A 20,780-nucleotide genomic window follows, 5' to 3' on the forward strand; every position below is an offset into this window, starting at 1 on the left:
ACGTGTAGCGTGTCACGATCGCTGGGGAATAAATAATATTTGTGGCGGGCGGACAGGCTGGCAGTGAGGGTCGATGCTCGCTCGCTCTCTCCGCCGCGCTCATCTCCTCTCCCTCCCCGCTCGCCGTCGTGCATGTCCAGCTGCGATGGCCGCCGTCCGCTCATCCTCCACAGAACCCGTCCCCGACCGCCCCGAAAAGAGACCCCGTCTGGACAGTGCCGAGCCAGCCATGCACATAGCCGTGGAACCGTCCCCACCGCTTCCAGTTGACTCTGCCGCTGTAGAGGTCGACTCGGGGCCCGCGGACTATGCACGCAACCCTCCTCCCAACTCGCTCCACCCCGCTGCAGAGCCCGCTCAGCCGGAGCCTCAGCAGACAAACCGCCAGCCCTCCACCGCACTCTCAAAGCGAGCAAAAAGAAGAAGAGTGAGGAGCAGCAAGCGGCGCCTACAGGCTGAGCCATTCACCGGCGAATGGATCGTCGCCTACGAGGCTGGCAAGTTACTCGGCAAAGACGTCGTCGAGCAGGCGGTGGCAGAGTCCCGCGACTGGGACCCGCCGTTCGAGGATGTGCGCTCTTGCGTGCTGGAGCTCACTGTCTCCCGTCTGTCGTCTACTGGTATGTCTTGCACCCACCCGTCCGTCTTCAGAGCGGAAATCAATATCACCTCCAGGTGACTCCCTGTCCGTTGCACCCGCGCCCCATAGGCCATGGGTCATCATCACACCCCACGCCATGCCCGGCGAGAAGATCCGCGTCCGCGTCCACCAACATGCGCGCATGTATTCATACGCCGACCTCCTCGAGGTTATTGAGCCCAACCCGGAGTGGAGGGACATGTCCCGCGTGAAGTGTAAGTACTTCGGCAAGTGCGGCGGATGCCAGTTCCAGGTGTGTGCCATGTGTCGCGGTGTATCCTGGGTTGTTCAATTTGCAATGTAGATGCTCTCGTACGAGAAACAGCTCGAGCTAAAGCGCGAAGTCGTCGTCCGAGCATACGAGAGCTTCTCAAGTATGACGCTTCGTTGAATCTCACCGCAATCCGTAGTTAACGACTGGACCTTGGAACAGATCTTCCCTCATCTGCTGTGCCAAAAGTGTCACCCACCATCGGCTCACCCTTGCAGTACAACTACCGCACAAAACTCACTCCCCACTTCGAAGCACCCAAGTACTCCCAAGGCACAGTCCCTCCCATCGGTTTCAATATTGTTAAAACACGCAAAGTCATGGATATTGAGGTAAGGTCAGACGGCGCACGCGAGTTCCAGGTGTTGACGTGCCATGAAGGAATGCCCCATAGCGACAGAACCTATCAATGCGGCGTACAAGCCCCTGCGCGAACAGATCATTGAGTGAGCTGCGGTCTCATTGCCCGAGGAAGCATACTGACTACCGTCTGTGTAGCAACATCTACACGTATAAGAAGGGTGTCTCACTGTGCCTGCGTGATTCATTAGAGCTCACACCCCTTCCAAGCGGTAGTCCCAGTCCGGCTCGTAGACTATCACCCATGCTAGTCCCGCTTGTCGCGCAGCAGAGATCTCCCTCACCTCCACCGTTCCCCACCGCTCCACCCAATGAAAAGCACATCTGCACAACAGACCACAAGGCGACGGTGCGCGAACGCGTCGGCGACAAGATCTTCGAGTTCGGCGCGGGCTCCTTCTTCCAGAACAACAACTCCATCCTCGTCCCCCTCACCTCCTACGTCCGCTCCGCCATCTTCAACGGCCAAGCACCGATCGCCACCAACGCATCTGCCGCGCCGCCCTCGCCCCCACGCCGCGTCCCGACGCACCTCATCGACGCCTACTGCGGCAGCGGCCTCTTCGCGATCACGCTCGCGCAGCGCTTTTACAAGGTCGCCGGCATCGAGATCGCGGCCGAGTCGATCGCGGCTGCGACGCGCAACGCGGAGCTGAACCACCTCCGCCCCGAACAGTGCACGTTCCTCGAGGGCGACGCCGCGGACGTCTTCCGGACCGTCGCGGACTTTCCCCGCGAACGCACCGCGCTCATCATCGACCCCCCGCGCAAGGGCACCGACGACAAATTCATCAGCCAGATGATCGCGTTTGGCTGCGAGACCGTCGTGTATGTGAGCTGCAACGTGCATACGCAGGCGAGGGACGTCGGTATGATTATCAGGAAGAGCGAGCAGAACGGGGTGGGTCCGGACAAGCGGAAATACGTGCTGGAGTCTGTGAGGGGCTTTGACCTCTTCCCGCAAACGGCGCACGTCGAATCTGTAGCTGTGTTACGCCTTGCTTAATCGCATCCTACTTACTACAACAGACTCTAATGTTGGGTCTGGCTTACCGCCATCGCAGCTGGAATCCCAATCCCAGCGGCGTGACCCCAGACAGACACCAGTAATCTACAATTCAGCATCCTTCACTGTAACCCACATCGCGGCGAGAGCTCCTAGTGGTATATCAATTATACAGTCATGGTGTGCGTAAGCTAGGAAACAGCTGGTGGTATCTAACAGTAGTGTATGAGTGACATGCATATGCGGATGGATGCTGGGCGACCAGGGGGGAGAAAGGAATAAAAAGCAAAGGAATGACGCAGGGGCAGTACCTATACAATCACAAAAGTCACATCCTAGAATCGCCGCGGGACCCCCACCAAGCCTTCTATCGACTGGTGCTCGAGGTCGTTCCGCGCCTTCAAAATCGTCGCGTGCATCTCCTTCATCGCATTGCCCAACTTGACACCGAACCTACTGAGGATGTCCCGCTGCCATGCGTCGTACTTGGCGTTCACCCGTGCCTGCACCTGCTCGTAGTCGATGACGCATACGCCAAACGACTTCTGCGTGTCCGACGTGTCGAATGTCGATCGTGCCTTCTTGATCTCCGTTAGCAGTTGTTGCCAATTCGCGAGCGAGTCCCCGAGTCGCGAAAATACGTATTCGGTTTCGAGGTCCCAAAGCGATTGGAACTGTAGCCATTTGGCGACGTATTCCTTCAGTTGCTGAATCTTCTGCTCAATGAGCATGAATGGTCTGTCCAGAGTTGCATCGGTGAAGTGCGTCAACTGTTGAGAGGCTCGCATCAGAGGCACCGCACATGTACTCAATAGCACTCACCAGCGATGTATATGTCGATTCGGTTGTTGTATGACCCTGCATCTGCAGACCGATCTCATAGCGAGAGCTTAGAATTCTCCGCAGACGACACACGACGCCTGAGACCTCTGTGAGCAACAGTATACTTGTTTGAATGGCATGCCTAGTTACCCAGCCAGTCATGCAATTGCCGGATCCAATTCTGCCGTGCATGTTCGATAGGCGGATCCAGGAAGATGACCTGATTTTGAATCCGGATTTCGTGCACGATCGGCTTCAGGGTCAACGTTCCCTCGACAGGCTGACGCACGGCTCAGTAAAATGCGAAGTCAAACGTCAGGGACTGCTCACCTTCTCTTCTTTCACGCGTTTGTCCCCACGACGCTTGTTCGTGATGTCCCTCAATACCAGCGGTTCACGGCGCTCGGTCTCTTCGTTCCGATCGAATTCTGTGCACCAGAGTTGGATGGTCTGGACCAGGCGTTGCAGTAGAATGCCTTCAATGCGTTGGTCTAGCTCAGCCACCCACTGTTCCAGGTTTGCGTATCCCTCGAGGTTGAGTCGATCGATCTAACGAGGGAAATATCAGTATACAAGCTGATTTAAACCGTGGAGCATGCTTACCGCTGCTTGAATCTTGCCAAGGAGCTCAGTAAACGCTTCAGTCGTGTAGGGGCAGGTCGAGAGCTCTTCCACGGCTCGCGTGATGTCTCTGTACAGATCAATGACGTTGTTGGTCTTGTCCTGTGGTGACTGTCAGTACGACATACTGTGTCAAGGAAACAACTTTCCCACCTGCAAGACTGACACGACACTAGCAAACTCTCGGACAAACTGAAGATGTCGATTGTCTTGAGCCTCCCGACTCGAGACGTACCGTGCAGTGTCATATTGGTTGACAAAGTGGTCCCAGCGGATGTTCATGCCTGTACAAATCCTCAGCACGACCGTTCAGCACTCTTGATGCATACTCACCTCGTGTGACCATGCGCTGGGCTTCATTCCGGTACTCAGCAACGAGCCACTCAATGCCCTTGTTGTTCTCGACGAGGTCCAAAGTCTGTCCATACGTCCGAACCGTTTCCATGAGACTGACGGCATGAGGGTACACGCGTTTCGCATCCTTGGCCATGTTCGTGATCGCATGAGGCACCTGGAAGTTCTGCCAAAGCAGATTCCTCACTTCCTTGAAGAGCGTGATGATCTGCGGGTCGAAGTTCACCGCAAGCTGGAACCCGCCTCCACGTAACCGCACGATCTCGAACAACCGGCCGTTGACCCCCATGTCCCGTCGGTTGATGTCGTGCAGCCAGGCATCGTAGACGGGCCTGGTGTCCAGCTTCTTGCGGAATGCTGCGCTCTCCGACTGCAGTTTTTGACCTTCGGCGTAGAGCTCCCAGCCCTTGCCCAAGACGTCCTCCACACGCTTCATGTACGTCTGCAGTTGCCGATCAATTTGGCGAGCCCAGATGATGGCACCGGATATAGGCGGCAGGTCGCGCATCTGCGACATATGGTAGGCTTCTGAGAACCGATATTGCGTCTTGAACTGTGGGAGAGTGAGTCTTAAGCCGTCAACGGACGTGCAATTGGCTGACCTTGTCGTGCAACCGCTTGATATCCTCCTTCACGGAGTCGATCAGCTGCGTCTGGTACTCTTGAATGGCACCACGAATCTGAAGAACACGGTCAGCGAGCTCCTAGTCTAACCACTAAAATCTCCTACCTTTGGCCGCACGAACAAGGCGTTGAACTTGGAGAAGACACGAAACATCTCGTTGGCATTCCGCGCGGTCCCCAAGCGATCGCGCAGACGCGCAATGATTTGGTTCTCGACGCGCGCAACGCGCTCGTTGTATGCGTTCTCTGCTGCTACCCAGATCTCGCTTCCCTCTGTGTAAAGTTAGAGCTTCCGACCGCGATGTGAGTCAGCGTAAGGTTACGCACCGACAGAAACGTCGAGGACGTCAATCCGCTTCATGACCTCGTACGCATCCTTGACCTCCGCCTCCATGTCCACACCACCAATCTCCATACCGACCCCTCCTAGACCCTTCGTGGGGCCCGTCATGACGGCTAGCTGCTCGTGCTGCTTGCGCCAATCCCTGAGGTACCGGCAGCGGTCCTGCAGCTTCGCATGCGCAGGGACGACCTTGATCGGGATGAACCTCTCCATACGCTTCCGGGTGACTTCACGGGCGACGTTGGTGAACTCCTTGATGTTGTCGTCCCATGTCCGGAAGATCTCCATGGTCTGCGCGAGCAGACGCTCGAACGTCTCGTAGGGAGTGTAGAGCAGACGGTGGGAGGTGAGGACTCGGAGGAGCTGGTCGTTGAAATCACGAGAGATCGCTTCGACTAGAGGGAGTGCACGGCGAATAGGATAGGGGGACAGCTTCAGCTTGCGGTTGATGTGGCCGAAGATCAAGACGAGAGCCTCGTTGATCTTGTCGAGGTCAGTGGCAGACAACAGCTCGTTCAGCGGGAAATCTTTCATGAGCTGATTGTACTTGTGGACTGCAGGAAGTGAGGTTCTATGAGAGAGCAATAAATGCGACCCTGCTCACCAGTGTCCGTTGCATCCTTCAATCCTGTATCCGTCATGAAACTGACCGTTGCGTGGAACCGCTTGGCGTTGCGCAAACATTCCATCACTATGCTAACCTCCTCGCTGCGCAGTTGGTTCTCAATACCCTCGAGAGCTCGCTCCAGACTAAGCCAGAAGTTGATTTCCTGGGAGGCCGTACCGGACGAGACGTCTCGCGACAGCTTCGTCACAGTCTGGATAGACTTGATCCATTGGTTCACGTGCGAGTGAAGCGTGTTGAGGAACGTGCTGTCATTCAGAAGCTTTGACGGAATGTCAGAAATGCTCGGTCGCCGACCCTCCGCTCGGGCCTGCTCGACGGTCCTCTGGATGATGGGATGGATGACAAGGTGCGTTTCTGGTATCTCGACGTTCTGCTGTAGATGCAGCAGAGACAATTCCAGTTCCGCGAACTTCTTCTTGGTCATCGGGATACCTAGCTTGTCGTCAGCAACGGCGGCTGCGCATCTGCAGAGCACATACCCATCTTGGAGTCACCGCCGTCTTTCCCTCCATGTCGAGCACCAACAAAGGCCTCGAACCAAGGCTTGACCGCATAGCTGACGACGGAGTGCAAGCTCTCGTACGGCGTGTCTTCCCCACCGAAGAGGTTGAGAATGTGTAGCTGAGTTGCGAGAGGCGTTGTTGGGTCGAGTATGGGCCCCCGCTTCATGATAGCAATAGTCATAACATGGGTGGAGTCGTAAGTCATCTGCGCCGTTAGCTTGTATGTATATGTTGGCGGGGCATCCTCTGCGGGCAATCGTTATACGAACGGAGCGGCGAAGCAATGGGGAGGGCGCACCTTCAGCATCGTCCTTCTTCTTCACGACGTATATCACACCGCCTCCCTCGCCTACAAACCGGTGGATGCGCTCGTCGAACTCGTCATCGAAGAGCGACTCGAGTTCTTCTGGGGATGCGCCGATCATTGGCGGTAACAGGGCGAGTAGGTACGACCGGAAGATAGTGGGGTCAAACGTCGTGGATGCAGGTGCAGGACCGTCTGACAAGCCATCATGAAGGTTCCCATTCCCATTCCCGTTCCCATTGACGTGCGCGACGCCGTTGGGCGTCGAATAGGGCGGTATTGGAGACTCGATTGCGGCCATCGGCTGTGGCGGTTCCTTGGGTGCAAGGGACTCGTTGGATGAGCCGAGTGCAGATGATGGCCGGGACCTGGAAGACGAGCGACTGGACCACGATAGCACGCGAGGCAGCGGCTTGCGGTAACTCGAGAAATAGTGCTGGAGGGGAAACATGTCGGTCAGTGCCTCTCACACCACGGCTGGCAGCGCCTACCTGGGGTTAGTGTGAGAGCCACGCGCTGAGAGGATGGCACGCGCGTGTAGAGGTCTTCGGGTGGGTGAAGAGGGCGGGGGAGGGTGCTGGCGGAGAGCAGCTCGCTGCAGAAAGAGGCAGGTTGGTCGACGCGTAGCGCGAACACACCTGCACCGCCGGCGCTAATCCCAACAAGGCCTCTTTCGGCAACAGCGCGACCTCTTCTCTTCCTCCGTCTCCCACCATGCCTCGCAGACCAAAGGTGCCCCTCGGGCCCTCGCGCCTCTCAAAGGTCCTCGCCATGCTCAAGAAGGAGCCCCGCCCCCAGCTCGACACCATCAAGAGTCTCAAGCTCACGCTGGCGTTCCGAAATGACCACTTCGGGGCGAGGTACGTCGGGCCTCCGAACAGTGCTGTCCTGCTCTGACACTCGTGCGCTCTGTTCACTGCAGGCATTTCGTCAAGGAGGATTTGCGTCGGATACGCTATGTGAACCCAAGCATGGATATCCAAGTGAACAAGATTCCCAAGACTCCAGAAGAGCAATGGCCTCCGGAGATGCAGGTCGAGTTCCGTGAGTGTTACCTCTCCCGCCTCCGTCTATGCCTCATAACTGAAACTCAACTGTAGACAATGGAACAACACAATCAATCAACATGGACAAGAAGTGGTCCTCGGCCATCTTCCAGGAGCTCATGGACATGGCGGGTGGTACTCCTTGGCAGCGGTGGAAGAAGCAGAGGGCAGCGGCCGGTCTACCCGTCATCGACCCCCCTACCCCGAAGGCTCCCAAGCCGGCAAAATCCATCGAGGATCTCTTCCTTGACCCCAATCGGCCACAGACCGGTGCTGCCGCTGTCCTTCCATAGTATCCGACTTGTTCGCCCGTTTATGCTACAGAGTCATCGGTAATAGAGTCCATTGCATGCAAGGTCGGAGCTGCATTAATGTGATTCTACACTGACTGTGTGTCGTTGGAGTCGTGATACAGACATCATTTCAAGTCGCTATTAAAGCCGCGATCCATATGAACAATCCTATCCCGACCAGCAACCCTGCAATATCATCGAGGAATACACTACCAATCTTGAGGTACGCTAAGCCATTCGTGATGATGGATGGAAATGGAGGTGGAAGGTGCGGCAGCGCAAGGGCCAGCAGCATGGGCAGTTGAGGCGCATCCTGGATGGAGACGAATTCAACAGTTGAGTGGGCGGGATACAAGGAACAATACTTACCACTCTAGAGAATATACGCCACGAATGCAGAGCAAGTGTGAGTGCAGTGAATGCCCAGAAGAAAGGCTGAATGAGGTCTGCCTGAGTACAAGGACGCACAAAGACTACCGCCGACTTACCACTGGTTGTACTCCCCAACCATCGCTCGGACTCTTCCACCCTAGCTCTGCCCACCGCCTCCATACGTCATCAGACAGCAGACGATGTGTTCGGCTTTCGAAGGCCTCTGGCTCTCTCCAGAACACGAAGTACATGAGGAGCATCCATGCAGCGGTCAGGTGAACGAATGGCAAGAGTTTCTGTAGACGCGTCTTGGGTTTGGCAGCAGCGACTTTCTGCTGTGGTATGCCGGACATGCCAGGCATGCCACCAGGCTGCGACATGCTGGCCATCATGGCAGCTAGCGGGTCCTCTCCCGGAGCAGTAGAGGGCAAAGACGGGAATGAGCCACCAGCAGCGGCAGCGAAGGCTTCACGGAACTGTCTCATTTGTTCCTCTTGCGCGGGAGGCAACTGTGTGCCAGCGCGTGTGCCGGGGGCCTGTGGTTTCGGTGCAGGGCGGGGAGCAGCCGCTGTCGACGTTGGCGTGGGCCTTGGCATGCTGGTCTCTTCGCCGACGAATCTCTCTAGCGTAGGCCTATTCGTGGGCAGCGGTGCCAGCGGAGGGTCTGGGGGTGGCGTGGCGGATGTGAGACGCGTCGGGGCAGGCCAGCGATGTACACGTACCATCGTGCAGATACGCCGACGCGTCCTCTCCCCGCGCAGACGACGTGAGCCTCGCAAGGCGGTCGCCGCCGCGTGCGAGAATAGCTTTCCTGCGAGCTTCAGCCTTTGCAGCGGCGGAGGACATGGTGGTTTCGAGGAGTGGAGGGGATGCCCGCCACCGCCCTGCAACAGCCACAAACAGCGCCCGTCCTCGCGCATGGTTCGCGTGGACGGTCGCAGGTCCCCCATCTCTAACGTGTCCTTCATCTCCGCCTCCACCATGGGTTCGCGCCAGGACAAGGTCACGACAGAACGCAATGCAAAGACCCTGAGAGAACTCCTCAAGCGGCCAGAGAACAAGGTCTGCGCCGACTGCAAACGCAACGGTGCGTCGCGGTGAGATGTCGGACGCGAGCCCGTACTGACACCTCGCTGCCAGACCCGCGATGGGCCTCCTGGAACGTGTACGCGTTGTCTGACCGCCTCTTTCTGCTGTTCTGACCTATGCACATTGCAGCGGGGTCTTCTTGTGCATTCGTTGCTCGGGGATCCACCGATCCATGGGAACACATATCAGCAAGGTGAAGTCCGTGGATCTCGATGTCTGGACCCCAGAGCAGATGGCAGTACGTAACTTGGTTCCTCTTCCCTTCCGTGGCACTGAGAGAACCACCAAGTCTGTTCAAAAATGGGGTAATCGTCTCGCGAACTTGTACTGGGAAGCCCATCTCAAGCCAGGGCACATTCCGGCCGATCAGTAAGTGACCATCTACTCCGTGCTTCTTGGTAGTAAAGTCTCATGTGTGCTACAGTAAGATGGAGTCCTTCATACGCTCAAAGTACGAATCACGGCGATGGGCAATGGACGGGCCCCCGCCATCAGATCCCTCTACGCTTGATGGCCAGTCCTCTGGCGCCGCGACCACCACCGCGACGTCTGCTGCCCAACAACCATCGCGAACTGCAACCCCTGTCCATTCCAACGTGACGGCGCACTCCTCGAGGGCATCTATCACCAACCGGCAGCCCCAGCCACACCAGCTCTTGAGTACGAGCGTCGCCAACCGCGCACAGCAGAATGCACCAAAGACCGCGCTCCCCGCTCCGGTCGCGCCCCAGGCCCCGACACCACAGGCCCCACCCGCTGCACCGACAGTCTCTAATGATCTGTTCTCTCTGGACTTCCACGCGCCCGCAAGCGCGCCTCCGTCTACCTCCGCGAGCCCAGCACCCAGGAAGGACGTCAAGCAGGACATCCTCTCGCTCTTCTCCACGCCTGTCGCCGCACCTGCGGCGCCTGCTTCTGCAGCATTCGGACAGTTTGCTCAAGCCCCGGTGCAAGCAGGTTGGCCTGGCGCGGCGCAAGCACAAGCAGCTGTAACCAGCATGGTGGGCAACAACGGCGTTGGAATGTGGGGCGCGAACTCGGGGTGGAACCCTGCACAAGTAGCGCCCGCGCAGTCCAACCTTTGGGGGGCCCCAGCAGCTCAACCCGCTATCCCACAGCAGCATAGTTTGTTCACGACGAGCGATGTGTGGGGCTCGTCTGGGGGCACGGGCGCTGGTGCGTCAGGTGGGGATTTGTTTGGTTCTTCGCTGCCGGCGATGCAGAAGAAGGATGACGCGTTTGGCGATATCTGGGGCGGCTTCAAGTAGGATAGTGCTGCTATAGATTGTCCTGTGCACGCTGTGTTATGTCAGTCTCGCTATCACTGGGAAGATTTGGATTGCTCTTCATTTATTTGTGTAATGGTACAGTTAATGTGTGAGGTCGTCCGAACGACATGCCTTCAACCGCCGTGTTGTCGAGCTTATGCCAGACCAAGATCCTGCGCGACAAGGGCTCCATCAGCTATTCCTGCAATGCTACGAGCCATCCCGCACCTTTTCAATCAACCGTCTCGCAATGGGATGGTACGAATCCTTCTTCGCCGTGAAGTACTTCACGGCCAGCTCCCGGTCGACCTTGTAGACGTCCCTGAACACCGGGCGGCAGAACTTCATGCGCCCCTTCACGACGCCCGTGCCGTCCTCGCCCGTCACCCACTTCGCGGCCTCGGGTGCGAGCGCCTTGGCGGCGGACGACTGCGGGTCGAGGAAGGCGACCTCGTAGAAGCGCAGCCGGATCTCGGCGTTCGTCGTCGAGGAGAGCTTGTAGAGATTGCCCATGAACGTGATGTGTGTGCCCGGCAGGGCGGGGTAGGAGTGTAGGCGTTCGAGGAAGACGACTATGGGGATGTTGTGTCAGTGGGCGAACGGTTGTTTCAGGGAAGAGGGAGAGCGCACCGATCTGGTTCGAGCCGAATCCGTCGAGGTCGGACTCCGTGAAAGGCAGGCTCGACACGTCGCTGGTGTGTCGAGAGGCATCCCACTTCGTGGCGAGGGTGTATGCTTGTTCAGCCAGTGTCGTGTCGTACTGCATCTTGACGGGCAGCTCCGTGCCTTCGCCATATAGCCAGGCCTAATGCTTCTGTCAGAACACCAGTGTCGATATGCGAGGCGATGGTGACAATGGCTTACATCCCAGTCGATGCTGTCCAATGCCTTGACCTTGTCTTTGTTGTGCTTCTGGTAGTAAGCGTATAGATGTGACTTCCAGTCGGTGGTGGTGATGCTCTTGCCCAAGTATGTCGCCGCGTAGTCGTAGACGTAAGGGAGGAAGACATCCAGTCCGCCCAGTGTTTGCTCTAGAGATACGTCCGATCATCATTCCTGACAAGTAACCCGAAAACATACCAAGGTGCAGAATCAAGTTCGACCCCTTCTCGTACGGCACCTTGCTGTAGGCATCATCCGGGTCCTCGCCCTTTTCGAAGTCGATCACCAGACGCTGGTACTTGGGCTGGTCCTTGTACAGCTCGAGGTCGTCCTTCAGTGACTTGGCGCCGATGAGGTAGCTGAAGCCGCGCTCGGCGGGCCCGTGCAGGTACTCGAGGATCAGGCGCTCCATGTAGGTCGTCCAGCCTTCGTTCAGCCAGAAGTGGGTCGAGTGTGCTTGGCTGCATGAACGTGAGCAAGCGAGGCGATGGGAGGTTGGGTGGTGATTGTACGTACGTTACGCCGTTTCCGAACCATGAGTGGGAGAGCTCGTGGACTACGACGTCGACCTGCGAAGAAATGAGCCGACGTGTACTAGGAGCGGTGTTATCGCGGCAGACGTACTAGCGAGCGGTCACCGACGAGGAGCGCTGCAGAATTTTGAGTTGGTAACGAGGATATTGGGGAGGACGTAGGAGGTGGATCTCACTCGGTGTAAGGAACGTCAAACACGCATTCTCCTGTTGCCCGGAGCTTGATCAGCGGACTCTACGATGCACGGAGATCACTTACCATGCCACCGTACGGGAACGACGGGGGGAGAACGAGCACATCATATACACCAAACCTGTAAGGCGGCAAGACAGACTCTGCCTTCAGCATGAACCTTGTGCCCAGTGAGTCTGTCGTCACATTGAGCAAACACAAAGGGCTGCGACGCACTTGTTGATGGCTTCCCCAAACTCCCAGTACGCGGAGTCGATGAACTCGGGCTCGGCCCACACGCCCGTCTTCCACTGCTTGCCTTCGATGCTGGGGCACGCGCGGTAGCGGACGTTGCCGGCGGCGATGGCGATCAGGTAGGACGGAATCGGCACTGGCTGGGGATGGGGTAGAATATTAGTTGTTTTTTCTCATTTAGGGCGAGCTGCGTATCGCGTGCCTGCTTGTATGTGTAGGTCACTATGTCCTTGCCAATCTCCTTCCCGTCGTGTGCGGGCCCGTCGGAAGGCGGCGAGACGCGGATGGCGGAGAGGAGGACGGGGATTATGGAGGCTACGTTTGCGGAGTACGTCTTACTGTCTGTATCAGACCATGCGCCCTGTAGCAACACGAGGACTAGAACGCACGATTTTCACGGATGGCGTGTCCTGGAGCGGCGCGAGGCTCCGTGCGTAGATGGGCTGGCACTGGCTGAAGAGGTAGGGGAAGGTTTTGCCTTGTGTTTGCCTGGAGCACCGCTGGTGAACGTGGGTACAGGTTTGCGAAGGAAGAGATGTACTCTTTGTCTAGCCATTGGAGCGCCATGCAGTCCTTGGTCGTGCTGTAGTGGATGGTGCTCTTGACCTGTTCGCCTACCTTGAGGCCGGACGGCAAGGGCACATGGAGGGCTGCACCCATGACTGGGTGGCTAGGGTCCAGGGAGAACTACAGGGAGCAGACCAGTTGATGTAGGACAGAAGTATGATGACTGGAAGCCGGACTGACCGTAGTCTCCTTGTCCTCCACGAACGCCTTCTCGACGTTCAGAGCGAACGCATCTAGACTGAAGCGGCGGCGAATCAGCACGTTATGATGAGAACAGGGTATAGAAACATACACCACTTCGTTCACATTGTCCTCCCGCACGACCAGGGTGTGAGTTGCGGATCCGGAGATGACCTGCTTGGCCCAGTCAACGGTCCAGTCGAAGTGGACATGCTCGGAAGCGATCTTTGTGTAGTTCGCCTGCGTAGTGGGGTCAATGTCGACGGTCATCGCTGCCAGTCTGATGATGTCGCTGTCCGTTCAGGCGAGTTCGAGCGAGAGCCTTGCGAGACCTGGGAGCGGACGAGGAACGTTGAACTCTGGAAGATCGCACGGTGAACCAATCCGATCATGTGGCAGCGAGTCGATCGTCGCACAAATGCGGTAAACTGTCTTTGCCACATCCGAGTCCGAGTCCCCTCCATCAACCCGCATTCAGAACTCGCGCATATGCCAAGACTAGCGGAGAAGATAGGTGGGTGGTAGCCTCATGCCTCGACCACTGGCAGGAACCGCTACTAAAATTTCCCGCTCAGGCTCGCTGCTGTTTTGCCCGGACTGTGGCACGCTGCTCAACCTGCCGCAGGATGAGGACATGTATGTCAAGTGCGAGCAGTGCGGCCATGAAGAGCCGGCAAGCTGTGAGCTCAGCTCTTATTGCTCTGTACAATTGCCGTCGTCTGATTCGTGGGCAGCGTATGAGAACATTGAGATCGTGACGCGCTCGCATCCGGATGCGTTCCCGTCACCGCTGAGACAGAAAGGCAAGACGCAGACCAAGGTCCACGAGGCAAACGATGCGCTGCTGAAGGTTACAGAAAAGTGCCCCGAGTGTGGACACATGGAGGCCTTTTCACGGGAGATGCAGGTAGGGCGCCGGAGCACTCGTCGGAAGACAGCCATACTCAGTAGTATCATAGTTGCGCAGCGCAGACGAAGGGTCAACCATCTTTTATACCGTGAGTGCGAGAGAATACAGGTTCCTGGATGCTGTGCTGACGAACTTGCGGCGGACAGTGCGTGAAGTGTAAATACGGCTGGCGTGTCAACAACTGAGGAGCTCCGCTGGGCGAGAGGGCAGACGGGGATCATACCCAGGGCATCACAGAGCGTCCGCGCATCTACAGGTACACGCCGGCGGTGCAGAAGAGGGCGACGACGCCGACGCCGCCGAGGACGCTGGCGAGGGAGGCGACGGCTGCTTCGCGGATGGGGATCTTGTCTTTTGGTAGTCTAGGGTAGCGCAGAGTGTATGTATGAGCGCGCAGTGGATGCGTCATCAGGAACACAGACGTACGTGGAGAAGTAGAACGCCAGGGCGAAGGTGGCTGTGAGGAGGAGGAAGGCGAGGTAAGGGAGGAGGCCTGCTGGGACGGACGGGGAGAACGCGGGGAGGGCGGCGTGCCTCGCCTGTGGGAGCAGTCAGAATACAGACATACGAGGGCCGGAAAGACATACTGCGATGGCTTGGTGGTCGGACATGGCGTTGTGGGTGGCGGTGGCTGGGAGCGGGACTTAGGTGCGTGGCAGGCAAACACGCGTCATCAAAGGCATATCACCCCGCCGCACCCGCTCCTCTCCCTCCTCAGCCAGAACCACCACCCATCCCCCAAACCGTCCTCTGCGCAACACAAGGTACGTCCCCCGCCCGTCCTGCTCTGCCCCCTCTCACCTCTGTCGCCCTCTCCACCCATTTCCTGCCATCCGTGCGCCACGTCGACCGCGCCTCCCAGTCATGTCTGCCCAAAACCTGCAGCAACACCCCGCCGTTCGGACGGCCCAGGACAAGGCCAACTACTACCTGCACCAGCTGGACAAGGAGGTCAGTTGCCTTACTCGCTTCCCCGCTCGCCAGCGAGCGCCCTCTGACTTTTCGCCCGCACGCGACACGTAGCTCTCAAAATACTCGCTCTTCACCACCTTCGAGCAGCGCACCCAGGTCCCCAAGAGCTATGCCTTCATCGGCGCCGTCATCATCCTCGCCGTCTTCCACTCCATCAACGTGTCCGCCGCCCCCGTGTCGAACCTCATCGGCTGGGCGCTGCCCGCCTATCTCTCCGTCAAGGCGCTCGAGACGCCCGGTCACCAGGACGACATCCAGTGGTTGACCTACTGGGTCGTCTTTGGCTTCTTCAACTTCCTCGAGAGCTTTGCCCTCCGTGTCGTGCTCTACTACTTCCCGTGGTACTTTGCCACCAAGACGCTGTTCATCCTCTGGCTCCAGCTCCCTGCCTTCCGCGTATGTCTTCTTTCTTCCCACGTGTCACGCCCGTGACGTCAGGCTCACTCATGTTTTTCTCGACACAGGGCGCACAAGCTCTCTATGCCACCGTCGTCAAGCCCGTGTTTGTCAACGTCCACCACAAGACGGGCTCCACCGCGACGACAACGACCTCTGAGCCGGTCGCGGTCGGCTTGGAGTAGGCTGCTTCGGTCTCTCGTTTGGTTGTTCCCCTTCACATTCGCAACAATTCCGTAGACTGCTCGCTATATGTTTCCCTTGTTTGTCACATACAGGCTTCTGTGGGTGACGCGCTGTCGAGTTGCCGGGGTGAAGCTGTTGGGCTGCAGGACGTTCTAGCCGTGACTCGTATCATATGATGGTTGTGTATCTGACTGTTTACGAATATTCACGATGTCATGACCCACAACCTCCCCGCGATCTGGTTCCGGTACCGCACCCATGCCGGCGCTGCATGAAGAAGCTGGGCTGGTCGTGCGACCCTGCGGGCCCTGGACAAAGCCGGATGGTTATTTGGGTGAGACCAAGACGGCGCGCCCCGTGATCGACCGCGGCGCTGATGTCCGGGCGGCCTGAAAGGGCAAGGATGATCGATACCTTGTGGATGGTTTGTGAGGACAATATGGAGAGAAGGAGATAGAATTGAAGAAGGTATGCTCCCTGCGCTAGGCCCGAAACGGAGGGCGCGATGCAGACATGCTGGGATGGCACAGTCGGGCCCTGGCCGCCGCTGCAGCTCTCTCCCCACCCGTCGCGGCCGAGTCGTGGTCCCAGGCGGCGAGCGGTGGGCGCGGCTGTGCGTGCTGGCAGCCCGCAGACGAGGAGACGAGCGTCGAGGGTGTCGGGGCAGCACATGGATGGCTCGCGCGCCGGATAAGCCTGTGACCACGCACGGCGACTCGCCATCACCAAGGTTGACTGGCGCGCACTAGAGTCGCCTGCCGCCGTCTATCTTACATATAACACCCCCATGCGCCTCCCGGTCCCCGCCTCCACCTCTTCCTCCTCCCGCCCGCCCCCCGTCGCCTCTCGCGGCAGACATGTCCATGTCCGACCACTCTGAGAAGGATGCCGCCTCTGGCTCAGGCGCAGACTCCCTCGACGGCCCCATGCTCTACGAGCGGCCGACGGGCCTCAAGGGCCTCTACTACCACCCCGTAGTCCAGGTCTTCTTCCTCGGTTTCGTCTGCTTCATGGGCCCCGGTCTCTTCAACGCCCTCAACGGTCTCGGCGGCGGCGGCCAGGTCGACAGTACCACCAGCGCCAACTCCAACAGCGCCCTCTACGCGACCTTTGCCTTTACCGCTTTCTTTGCAGGGTGCGTACCCGACGCGCCTCGGTCGTCTCGCTTGCTGACCCGGCTTCGCCAGCTCGATCAACAACGTCCTCGGTCCTCGTCTCACGCTGCTTCTCGGGAGCAGCGGCTACGCCCTGTACATCGGCTCTTACCTGTGCGTACCCCCGCGCGTGCACTCGACGCGTCAGGCTTACCGTCGCGCAGTGCTATCAACATCCACCAGAATGCTGGCGGCTTTGTCATCGCCGCAGGCGCAGTCCTCGGTGTCTGCGCCGGATTGCTCTGGACAGCCCAAGGGTCGCTCATGTTGGCGTATCCGACCGAGGACCAGAAGGGTATGTTCATCGGCATCTTCTGGTCCGTGTTCAATTTGGGTGGTGTTGTGGGTGCATCAGTCTCTCTTGGTCAGAACTTTAATTCCCAGGTATGTCCTCTGACTGGCACGTAATTGGCCTTGACTGACGTGGGCGCGGTAGAGCAACGCCGGTTTGTGTCTCTCCATGTGTACCCTTACATCTGTACTGATACTTCTGAATTATCTTAGTCGGAAATGGCACCTATGTGAGTGCTCTGACAGGATTCTGCACTGTTCTCAGCCTGACCTTCCGCTAGATCGGGTTCCTGATCCTCACCCTCATCGGAGTGCTCATTCCGCTGCTCATGGCCAACCCCAACAAGATGATTCGCTCTGACGGCACACGCGTCATGACCCTCCGCCACCCGTCTTGGAAGACCGAGTTCTGGGGCCTCTGGGTGACCCTCCGCTCAGACCCCTTGGTAGTGATGCTCTTCCCCATGTTCTTTGCGTCCAACTGGTTCTACACATGGCGTGCGTCCCCCACGTAGGTATCGCTTCCCTCTCACTGACCAGCCCCACAGAGTTCAACGACTACAACCTCGCCCTGTTCACCATTCGCGCGCGTGCGCTGAACAACCTCGTCTACTGGATGGCCCAGATCGTTGGCTCCGTCAGCATCGGCTTCTTGCTCGACCAGAAGGGCCTTACGCGTCGCTTCCGTGCGTACATGGGCTGGACGGTCCTGTTCTGCATGGTCTTCGTCGTCCACATCTGGGCGTACTTCTATCAAAAGTCAGTACCGCAGTGCTCGTCGGATCCATCCAGTGATTGACACCCTTTGAAGGCACTACACCCGCGAGACGATCGCACAGGAGACCGCGGATGACACCAAGATCGACATCTACGACAAGCCATACGTCGGCCGCATCTGGCTGTACATCTTCTGCGGCATGCTCGACGCGATGTGGCAGACGACCGCTTACTGGATCATGGGTGCCATGTCCAACGATCCTGCGAAGCTGGCCAACCTGACTGGTTTCTGTGCGTAGGCTCACAATCTCTGTTTCTGACGCGTTGCTGATACCCGTGCGCAGACAAGTCGCTGCAGTCTGCAGGTGCTGCCGGCATCTGGCGCGCGGATGCCGTGGGCATTGCGTACATGAACATCTTCATCTCCACCTGGGCTCTGCTCGTTGGCGGTCTTATCTTCACTCTTCCCATGATCTACATGCGGGTGAAAGACCACACCGACCCGTCGGACGAGATCGACGGCATTCTGTACGTATCCCCGCATCGGCGATGAGGTCTCAAAATACTGATGATATCCACGCAGCGCCGAGATCGAGAGCCCTCCATCTCAACCCCAAATACCGACAGAGAAACCCGAGGATTCCGCCTGACCTCTTCGTCTTCCTTGTTATGACCCCGATACCACCCTCGCCGTCTCGTTGTAGCTCTCGTCGTAACGACACCCTACCCTCTTTTGTGTGTTGCGCATTATACATTCTGTTGTACCGTCACGGGCATCTGTAATGCTTGGATCTAGTAGATTATTCTGTACACGAATGCAGTGTTACAAGTGCTCTTTCAGGTTGCGATGCGTTGGGCTATAGTGGGAATCGTGCGATGGGTATATAGACGTCTTACGAAGTTACGACAGCGAGCTACGAGATGACAATTCCTTTCCATTCCAGATCACCAGATCAGAAGATGGTTGCCAGTGCACCGTGGTCATCGGTGCCCTCGACCGTGAATGCCTTCGTGTTTGGTCCGTTTTTCCCAAAGGTAAAGCCGACCCACACGCCCCGCGCGAAGGGCTCCTCCTTCTCCCTGACGCGATCAACGTTGCGCTGCTTCTCGCGCACTTCCGCGTACTTCGCCATGTCGTCAGCTGACGTGAAGTCGTCGTAGTAGCCGGTGTCGATTTCCGAGTCAAGCGCGGGCACGAACGGCGCTTTCACCGCGCGGAGGCTGTCCCATTGCATGCCATCGAAAAAGGGATGATCTGCCACCTGGGATAGCGTGGAGAACCGCACGCTCGCATGAGCAATGAGCCTGGCGCGTCACGGTTAGCCTGTACCCGGCGAAGAACGGAGAAGAGCGGACGCACTGCGTGACAGCGTCCCAGGCAGTGTCGGTGAGGTTGAAGATGAGGTCCTCCGGTTTGTCGTACTCTGGTCGGCGCAGAACTTTGGTCCAGTTCTTCAAGTTGGTCCATGTCTCTTCGGGAGTGCTGCCGCTGAACGGGGGGAAACCGGATAGGAACTCGAAGAGGATACAGCCCAGAGACCAGTAGTCTACTGAGAATGTATACGGTTTGCCCCGTAGCACCTCCGGGGCCATGTAATCTGGCGATCCGACGATCGAGTCGGCGTAACGGGGCTCTTGGTTACGAATGGATCGGTAGATAGAACGCCTCTCCATTGTCGATCTATGGATGATCTCGTTGTCTTTGACTTTGTCGAGCTAGGTCGATGGACGTGGTGAGGAGCGGCGCGAGGAAAACGGCATGTATGTAACACGTACCTTCACCTTGAGAGACTCGATACGCTGCGGGTTGAGTGCACCAGTGGCGAGACCAAAGTCGGTCAGCTTCACATGGCCTGTTCCGTCTACCAGAAAGTTCTGAAAAAGCATCGAATTAGCCACGCATGTTCGCTCGACTAGCACGTCATAGAGGAGCTCACTTCTGGTTTAAGGTCCCGATGGATATAGCCAAGTTTGTGCAACTCGTTGACGCCGGCGAACATCTCGCTGATGTAGAATCGCGCGTGCTCCTCTTTCAGAACACCGGAGTTGTTGAGCAGTGTCCTGAAATCTCCTCCCGGGACGTATTCCATGGCGAGATACACGAAAGAAGGATCCTGGAATGCATATAGCAGGCGCACCAGCCACGGTGTTTGTGTGGCAGTGAGGATATCTCTCTCTACGAGGACGTGGCGGACCTGCTTCGCCATCAGGGTCTGCGTCGAGCGGATGGCTAGCTACTTACCTCGTCCATCTTAAAGAGAGTCCGCTTCCGCATCTTCTTCAACGCGCACACCTCTCCCGAGTCCTGCTTCCTCGCCAAGAAGACCTCACCATAACCTCCCTGGCCGACTTGCGCGATGATGTGAAACTGCTCGACCTTCAACTTTGTCCGGCGTTTCCGCAAAACAACGCGTTCTCGACCGCGGTACGATTTGAATTCCTTGGCGTACTCAGCAGAGTTAAGCTTACGTGCGGCGGTATCCTCATCGAACTTGGCCCGTCGCTCCTTGCGAGCGGCCAAGTAACCGAGCATTTGAAAATAATAATCGAGGAAGTCTGCGATGATGGGAGTCAGAATTCAATGGACACATATTGGCCGACGACCGGGTCGAGCTAGGGTCCCTAGTGGACTGAAACCTTCGGTTTGGATGACGAAGCAACTCCTGGTGTACAAAGCGAGTGGCATGCAAGTTGACTTACAGAGTTGAGCTACAGTGGCTTTCCGCCTCACTTCAGGGCTTTCGATAAGTTCCCTCTCCCACAGCTGGAAGCCCTGCTTGACAGTTGCACCCGCTTTGGCCGTCTCCATTCGTATGTCAGGTTCGAGGCCTTTCGCTGTGGCCATATGGATGTCGTTTGCCGAGACCGTCAGCCCCCTAGCGGTGTTCATATGAATATCGGGAATCCCTCCATACATTACATCCCGTTGAGTTGGCTGGGCCATGGAGCATCGATCAACCAAAAGAAGGAGCGAGAGAGCGAGAAACTGGTGGTCGTGGCTTAGAGTTTAGAAGTGCGAAC

The 20,780-nt window shown here is 57.6% G+C and overlaps 11 protein-coding genes across 11 annotated transcripts; 6 read left to right on the forward strand and 5 right to left on the reverse strand.

Moving 5' to 3' along the window:
- Positions 1 to 57: 57 nt before the first annotated feature.
- On the forward strand, positions 58 to 2,445 carry C8Q71DRAFT_53348 (S-adenosyl-L-methionine-dependent methyltransferase). The gene is made up of 6 exons (XM_047919180.1): positions 58 to 620; positions 676 to 893; positions 945 to 1,014; positions 1,074 to 1,243; positions 1,293 to 1,357; positions 1,410 to 2,445. The coding sequence occupies exons 1-6, from the start codon at positions 74 to 76 to the stop codon at positions 2,275 to 2,277; spliced, it is 1,938 nt and encodes a 645-aa protein (XP_047778893.1). The 5' UTR covers positions 58 to 73; the 3' UTR covers positions 2,278 to 2,445.
- Positions 2,445 to 7,113, reverse strand: C8Q71DRAFT_53335 (dynein heavy chain, N-terminal region 1-domain-containing protein). The gene is made up of 14 exons (XM_047919179.1): positions 6,968 to 7,113; positions 6,471 to 6,912; positions 6,149 to 6,418; positions 5,646 to 6,101; positions 5,026 to 5,595; positions 4,805 to 4,971; positions 4,677 to 4,754; positions 4,054 to 4,627; positions 3,874 to 4,004; positions 3,703 to 3,822; positions 3,430 to 3,648; positions 3,250 to 3,379; positions 3,100 to 3,197; positions 2,445 to 3,047 (listed from the first exon to the last, which is right to left on the reverse strand). The coding sequence occupies exons 2-14, from the start codon at positions 6,775 to 6,777 to the stop codon at positions 2,613 to 2,615; spliced, it is 3,555 nt and encodes a 1,184-aa protein (XP_047778894.1). The 5' UTR covers positions 6,778 to 6,912; positions 6,968 to 7,113; the 3' UTR covers positions 2,445 to 2,612.
- On the forward strand, positions 6,968 to 7,880 carry C8Q71DRAFT_53430 (uncharacterized protein). The gene is made up of 3 exons (XM_047919187.1): positions 6,968 to 7,336; positions 7,399 to 7,520; positions 7,577 to 7,880. Exons 1-3 carry the CDS (start codon positions 7,191 to 7,193, stop codon positions 7,813 to 7,815), a joined length of 507 nt encoding a protein of 168 aa, XP_047778895.1. The 5' UTR covers positions 6,968 to 7,190; the 3' UTR covers positions 7,816 to 7,880.
- Positions 7,850 to 9,070, reverse strand: C8Q71DRAFT_53332 (uncharacterized protein). The gene is made up of 4 exons (XM_047919178.1): positions 8,910 to 9,070; positions 8,304 to 8,851; positions 8,185 to 8,250; positions 7,850 to 8,128 (listed from the first exon to the last, which is right to left on the reverse strand). The coding sequence occupies exons 1-4, from the start codon at positions 9,031 to 9,033 to the stop codon at positions 7,946 to 7,948; spliced, it is 921 nt and encodes a 306-aa protein (XP_047778896.1). The 5' UTR covers positions 9,034 to 9,070; the 3' UTR covers positions 7,850 to 7,945.
- A 30-nt stretch (positions 9,071 to 9,100) lies between these two features.
- C8Q71DRAFT_759156 (uncharacterized protein) lies at positions 9,101 to 10,633 on the forward strand. Its single transcript, XM_047923769.1, has 5 exons — positions 9,101 to 9,274; positions 9,328 to 9,352; positions 9,406 to 9,514; positions 9,566 to 9,645; positions 9,701 to 10,633. Exons 1-5 carry the CDS (start codon positions 9,106 to 9,108, stop codon positions 10,542 to 10,544), a joined length of 1,227 nt encoding a protein of 408 aa, XP_047778897.1. The 5' UTR covers positions 9,101 to 9,105; the 3' UTR covers positions 10,545 to 10,633.
- Positions 10,634 to 13,554, reverse strand: C8Q71DRAFT_759160 (metalloprotease). The gene is made up of 15 exons (XM_047923770.1): positions 13,246 to 13,554; positions 13,134 to 13,191; positions 12,928 to 13,073; positions 12,776 to 12,875; positions 12,589 to 12,720; positions 12,369 to 12,526; positions 12,219 to 12,312; positions 12,136 to 12,166; positions 12,051 to 12,076; positions 11,943 to 11,995; positions 11,625 to 11,887; positions 11,409 to 11,575; positions 11,175 to 11,349; positions 10,773 to 11,116; positions 10,634 to 10,717 (listed from the first exon to the last, which is right to left on the reverse strand). Exons 1-15 carry the CDS (start codon positions 13,401 to 13,403, stop codon positions 10,700 to 10,702), a joined length of 1,923 nt encoding a protein of 640 aa, XP_047778898.1. The 5' UTR covers positions 13,404 to 13,554; the 3' UTR covers positions 10,634 to 10,699.
- On the forward strand, positions 13,555 to 14,228 carry C8Q71DRAFT_822524 (DNA-directed RNA polymerase I kDa polypeptide; the record flags this gene model as incomplete). Its single annotated transcript, XM_047926221.1, has 5 exons — positions 13,555 to 13,647; positions 13,709 to 13,813; positions 13,868 to 14,040; positions 14,093 to 14,131; positions 14,190 to 14,228. Exons 1-5 carry the CDS (start codon positions 13,623 to 13,625, stop codon positions 14,226 to 14,228), a joined length of 381 nt encoding a protein of 126 aa, XP_047778899.1. The 5' UTR covers positions 13,555 to 13,622.
- Positions 14,108 to 14,676, reverse strand: C8Q71DRAFT_759162 (uncharacterized protein). The gene is made up of 3 exons (XM_047923771.1): positions 14,631 to 14,676; positions 14,470 to 14,582; positions 14,108 to 14,405 (listed from the first exon to the last, which is right to left on the reverse strand). The coding sequence occupies exons 1-3, from the start codon at positions 14,652 to 14,654 to the stop codon at positions 14,294 to 14,296; spliced, it is 249 nt and encodes an 82-aa protein (XP_047778900.1). The 5' UTR covers positions 14,655 to 14,676; the 3' UTR covers positions 14,108 to 14,293.
- C8Q71DRAFT_759164 (TB2/DP1, HVA22 family-domain-containing protein) lies at positions 14,677 to 15,823 on the forward strand. The gene is made up of 4 exons (XM_047923772.1): positions 14,677 to 14,807; positions 14,906 to 14,994; positions 15,067 to 15,411; positions 15,480 to 15,823. Exons 2-4 carry the CDS (start codon positions 14,908 to 14,910, stop codon positions 15,594 to 15,596), a joined length of 549 nt encoding a protein of 182 aa, XP_047778901.1. The 5' UTR covers positions 14,677 to 14,807; positions 14,906 to 14,907; the 3' UTR covers positions 15,597 to 15,823.
- Positions 15,824 to 16,454: 631 nt separating this feature from the next.
- C8Q71DRAFT_857882 (major facilitator superfamily domain-containing protein) lies at positions 16,455 to 18,409 on the forward strand (the record flags this gene model as incomplete). Its single annotated transcript, XM_047927449.1, has 10 exons — positions 16,455 to 16,732; positions 16,785 to 16,865; positions 16,916 to 17,135; positions 17,188 to 17,197; positions 17,256 to 17,272; positions 17,324 to 17,540; positions 17,591 to 17,801; positions 17,854 to 18,050; positions 18,104 to 18,287; positions 18,343 to 18,409. 10 exons carry the CDS (start codon positions 16,455 to 16,457, stop codon positions 18,407 to 18,409), a joined length of 1,482 nt encoding a protein of 493 aa, XP_047778902.1.
- A 303-nt stretch (positions 18,410 to 18,712) lies between these two features.
- C8Q71DRAFT_708284 (AGC/NDR protein kinase) lies at positions 18,713 to 20,676 on the reverse strand (the record flags this gene model as incomplete). Its single annotated transcript, XM_047920611.1, has 6 exons — positions 18,713 to 19,064; positions 19,120 to 19,475; positions 19,536 to 19,634; positions 19,697 to 19,954; positions 20,002 to 20,315; positions 20,460 to 20,676. The coding sequence occupies 6 exons, from the start codon at positions 20,674 to 20,676 to the stop codon at positions 18,713 to 18,715; spliced, it is 1,596 nt and encodes a 531-aa protein (XP_047778903.1).
- Between the last annotated feature and the right edge of the window lie 104 nt (positions 20,677 to 20,780).

The sequence above is a fragment of the Rhodofomes roseus genome (assembly GCF_022264815.1).
Source record: "Rhodofomes roseus strain CIRM-BRFM 1785 chromosome Unknown C8Q71scaffold_10, whole genome shotgun sequence".
In the NCBI taxonomy this organism is placed as follows: domain Eukaryota; kingdom Fungi; phylum Basidiomycota; class Agaricomycetes; order Polyporales; family Fomitopsidaceae; genus Rhodofomes; species Rhodofomes roseus.

Excerpts from the sequence above, each read along its gene's own strand:
- C8Q71DRAFT_53335 (XM_047919179.1), bottom strand. The coding sequence starts at position 6,777 with ATGGCCGCAATCGAGTCTCCAATACCGCCCTATTCGACGCCCAACGGC. Across the intron at positions 6,102-6,148 it reads CGGCGGTGACTCCAAGATGG|GTATCCCGATGACCAAGAAG; the intron begins GTATGTGCTCTG and ends ACGACAAGCTAG. Across the intron at positions 4,755-4,804 it reads CCTTGTTCGTGCGGCCAAAG|ATTCGTGGTGCCATTCAAGA; the intron begins GTAGGAGATTTT and ends CGTGTTCTTCAG.
- C8Q71DRAFT_759162 (XM_047923771.1), bottom strand. The coding sequence starts at position 14,654 with ATGTCCGACCACCAAGCCATCGCA. Across the intron at positions 14,583-14,630 it reads CCGACCACCAAGCCATCGCA|GCGAGGCACGCCGCCCTCCC; the intron begins GTATGTCTTTCC and ends CTGCTCCCACAG. Across the intron at positions 14,406-14,469 it reads CTGGCGTTCTACTTCTCCAC|ACTACCAAAAGACAAGATCC; the intron begins GTACGTCTGTGT and ends GCGCTACCCTAG.
- C8Q71DRAFT_53348 (XM_047919180.1), top strand. The coding sequence starts at position 74 with ATGCTCGCTCGCTCTCTCCGCCGCGCTCATCTCCTCTCCCTCCCCGCT. Across the intron at positions 1,015-1,073 it reads AGCATACGAGAGCTTCTCAA|ATCTTCCCTCATCTGCTGTG; the intron begins GTATGACGCTTC and ends ACCTTGGAACAG. Across the intron at positions 1,244-1,292 it reads GCAAAGTCATGGATATTGAG|GAATGCCCCATAGCGACAGA; the intron begins GTAAGGTCAGAC and ends CGTGCCATGAAG.
- C8Q71DRAFT_759160 (XM_047923770.1), bottom strand. The coding sequence starts at position 13,403 with ATGACCGTCGACATTGACCCCACTACGCAGGCGAACTACACAAAGATC. Across the intron at positions 12,527-12,588 it reads TGACCTACACATACAAGCAG|CCAGTGCCGATTCCGTCCTA; the intron begins GCACGCGATACG and ends CCCCATCCCCAG. Across the intron at positions 12,077-12,135 it reads TTTGACGTTCCTTACACCGA|CGCTCCTCGTCGGTGACCGC; the intron begins GTGAGATCCACC and ends AAAATTCTGCAG.
- C8Q71DRAFT_53430 (XM_047919187.1), top strand. The coding sequence starts at position 7,191 with ATGCCTCGCAGACCAAAGGTGCCCCTCGGGCCCTCGCGCCTCTCAAAG. Across the intron at positions 7,337-7,398 it reads AATGACCACTTCGGGGCGAG|GCATTTCGTCAAGGAGGATT; the intron begins GTACGTCGGGCC and ends TGTTCACTGCAG. Across the intron at positions 7,521-7,576 it reads GGAGATGCAGGTCGAGTTCC|ACAATGGAACAACACAATCA; the intron begins GTGAGTGTTACC and ends ACTCAACTGTAG.
- C8Q71DRAFT_759164 (XM_047923772.1), top strand. The coding sequence starts at position 14,908 with ATGTCTGCCCAAAACCTGCAGCAACACCCCGCCGTTCGGACGGCCCAG. Across the intron at positions 14,995-15,066 it reads TGCACCAGCTGGACAAGGAG|CTCTCAAAATACTCGCTCTT; the intron begins GTCAGTTGCCTT and ends CGCGACACGTAG. Across the intron at positions 15,412-15,479 it reads TCCAGCTCCCTGCCTTCCGC|GGCGCACAAGCTCTCTATGC; the intron begins GTATGTCTTCTT and ends TTCTCGACACAG.
- C8Q71DRAFT_759156 (XM_047923769.1), top strand. The coding sequence starts at position 9,106 with ATGGTTCGCGTGGACGGTCGCAGGTCCCCCATCTCTAACGTGTCCTTC. Across the intron at positions 9,275-9,327 it reads CGCCGACTGCAAACGCAACG|ACCCGCGATGGGCCTCCTGG; the intron begins GTGCGTCGCGGT and ends CCTCGCTGCCAG. Across the intron at positions 9,515-9,565 it reads GGACCCCAGAGCAGATGGCA|TCTGTTCAAAAATGGGGTAA; the intron begins GTACGTAACTTG and ends AGAACCACCAAG.
- C8Q71DRAFT_53332 (XM_047919178.1), bottom strand. The coding sequence starts at position 9,033 with ATGTCCTCCGCCGCTGCAAAGGCTGAAGCTCGCAGGAAAGCTATTCTC. Across the intron at positions 8,852-8,909 it reads GTCGGCGTATCTGCACGATG|ACCCTCCGCTGGCACCGCTG; the intron begins GTACGTGTACAT and ends CGCCACCCCCAG. Across the intron at positions 8,251-8,303 it reads GTTGGGGAGTACAACCAGTG|CCTTTCTTCTGGGCATTCAC; the intron begins GTAAGTCGGCGG and ends GACCTCATTCAG.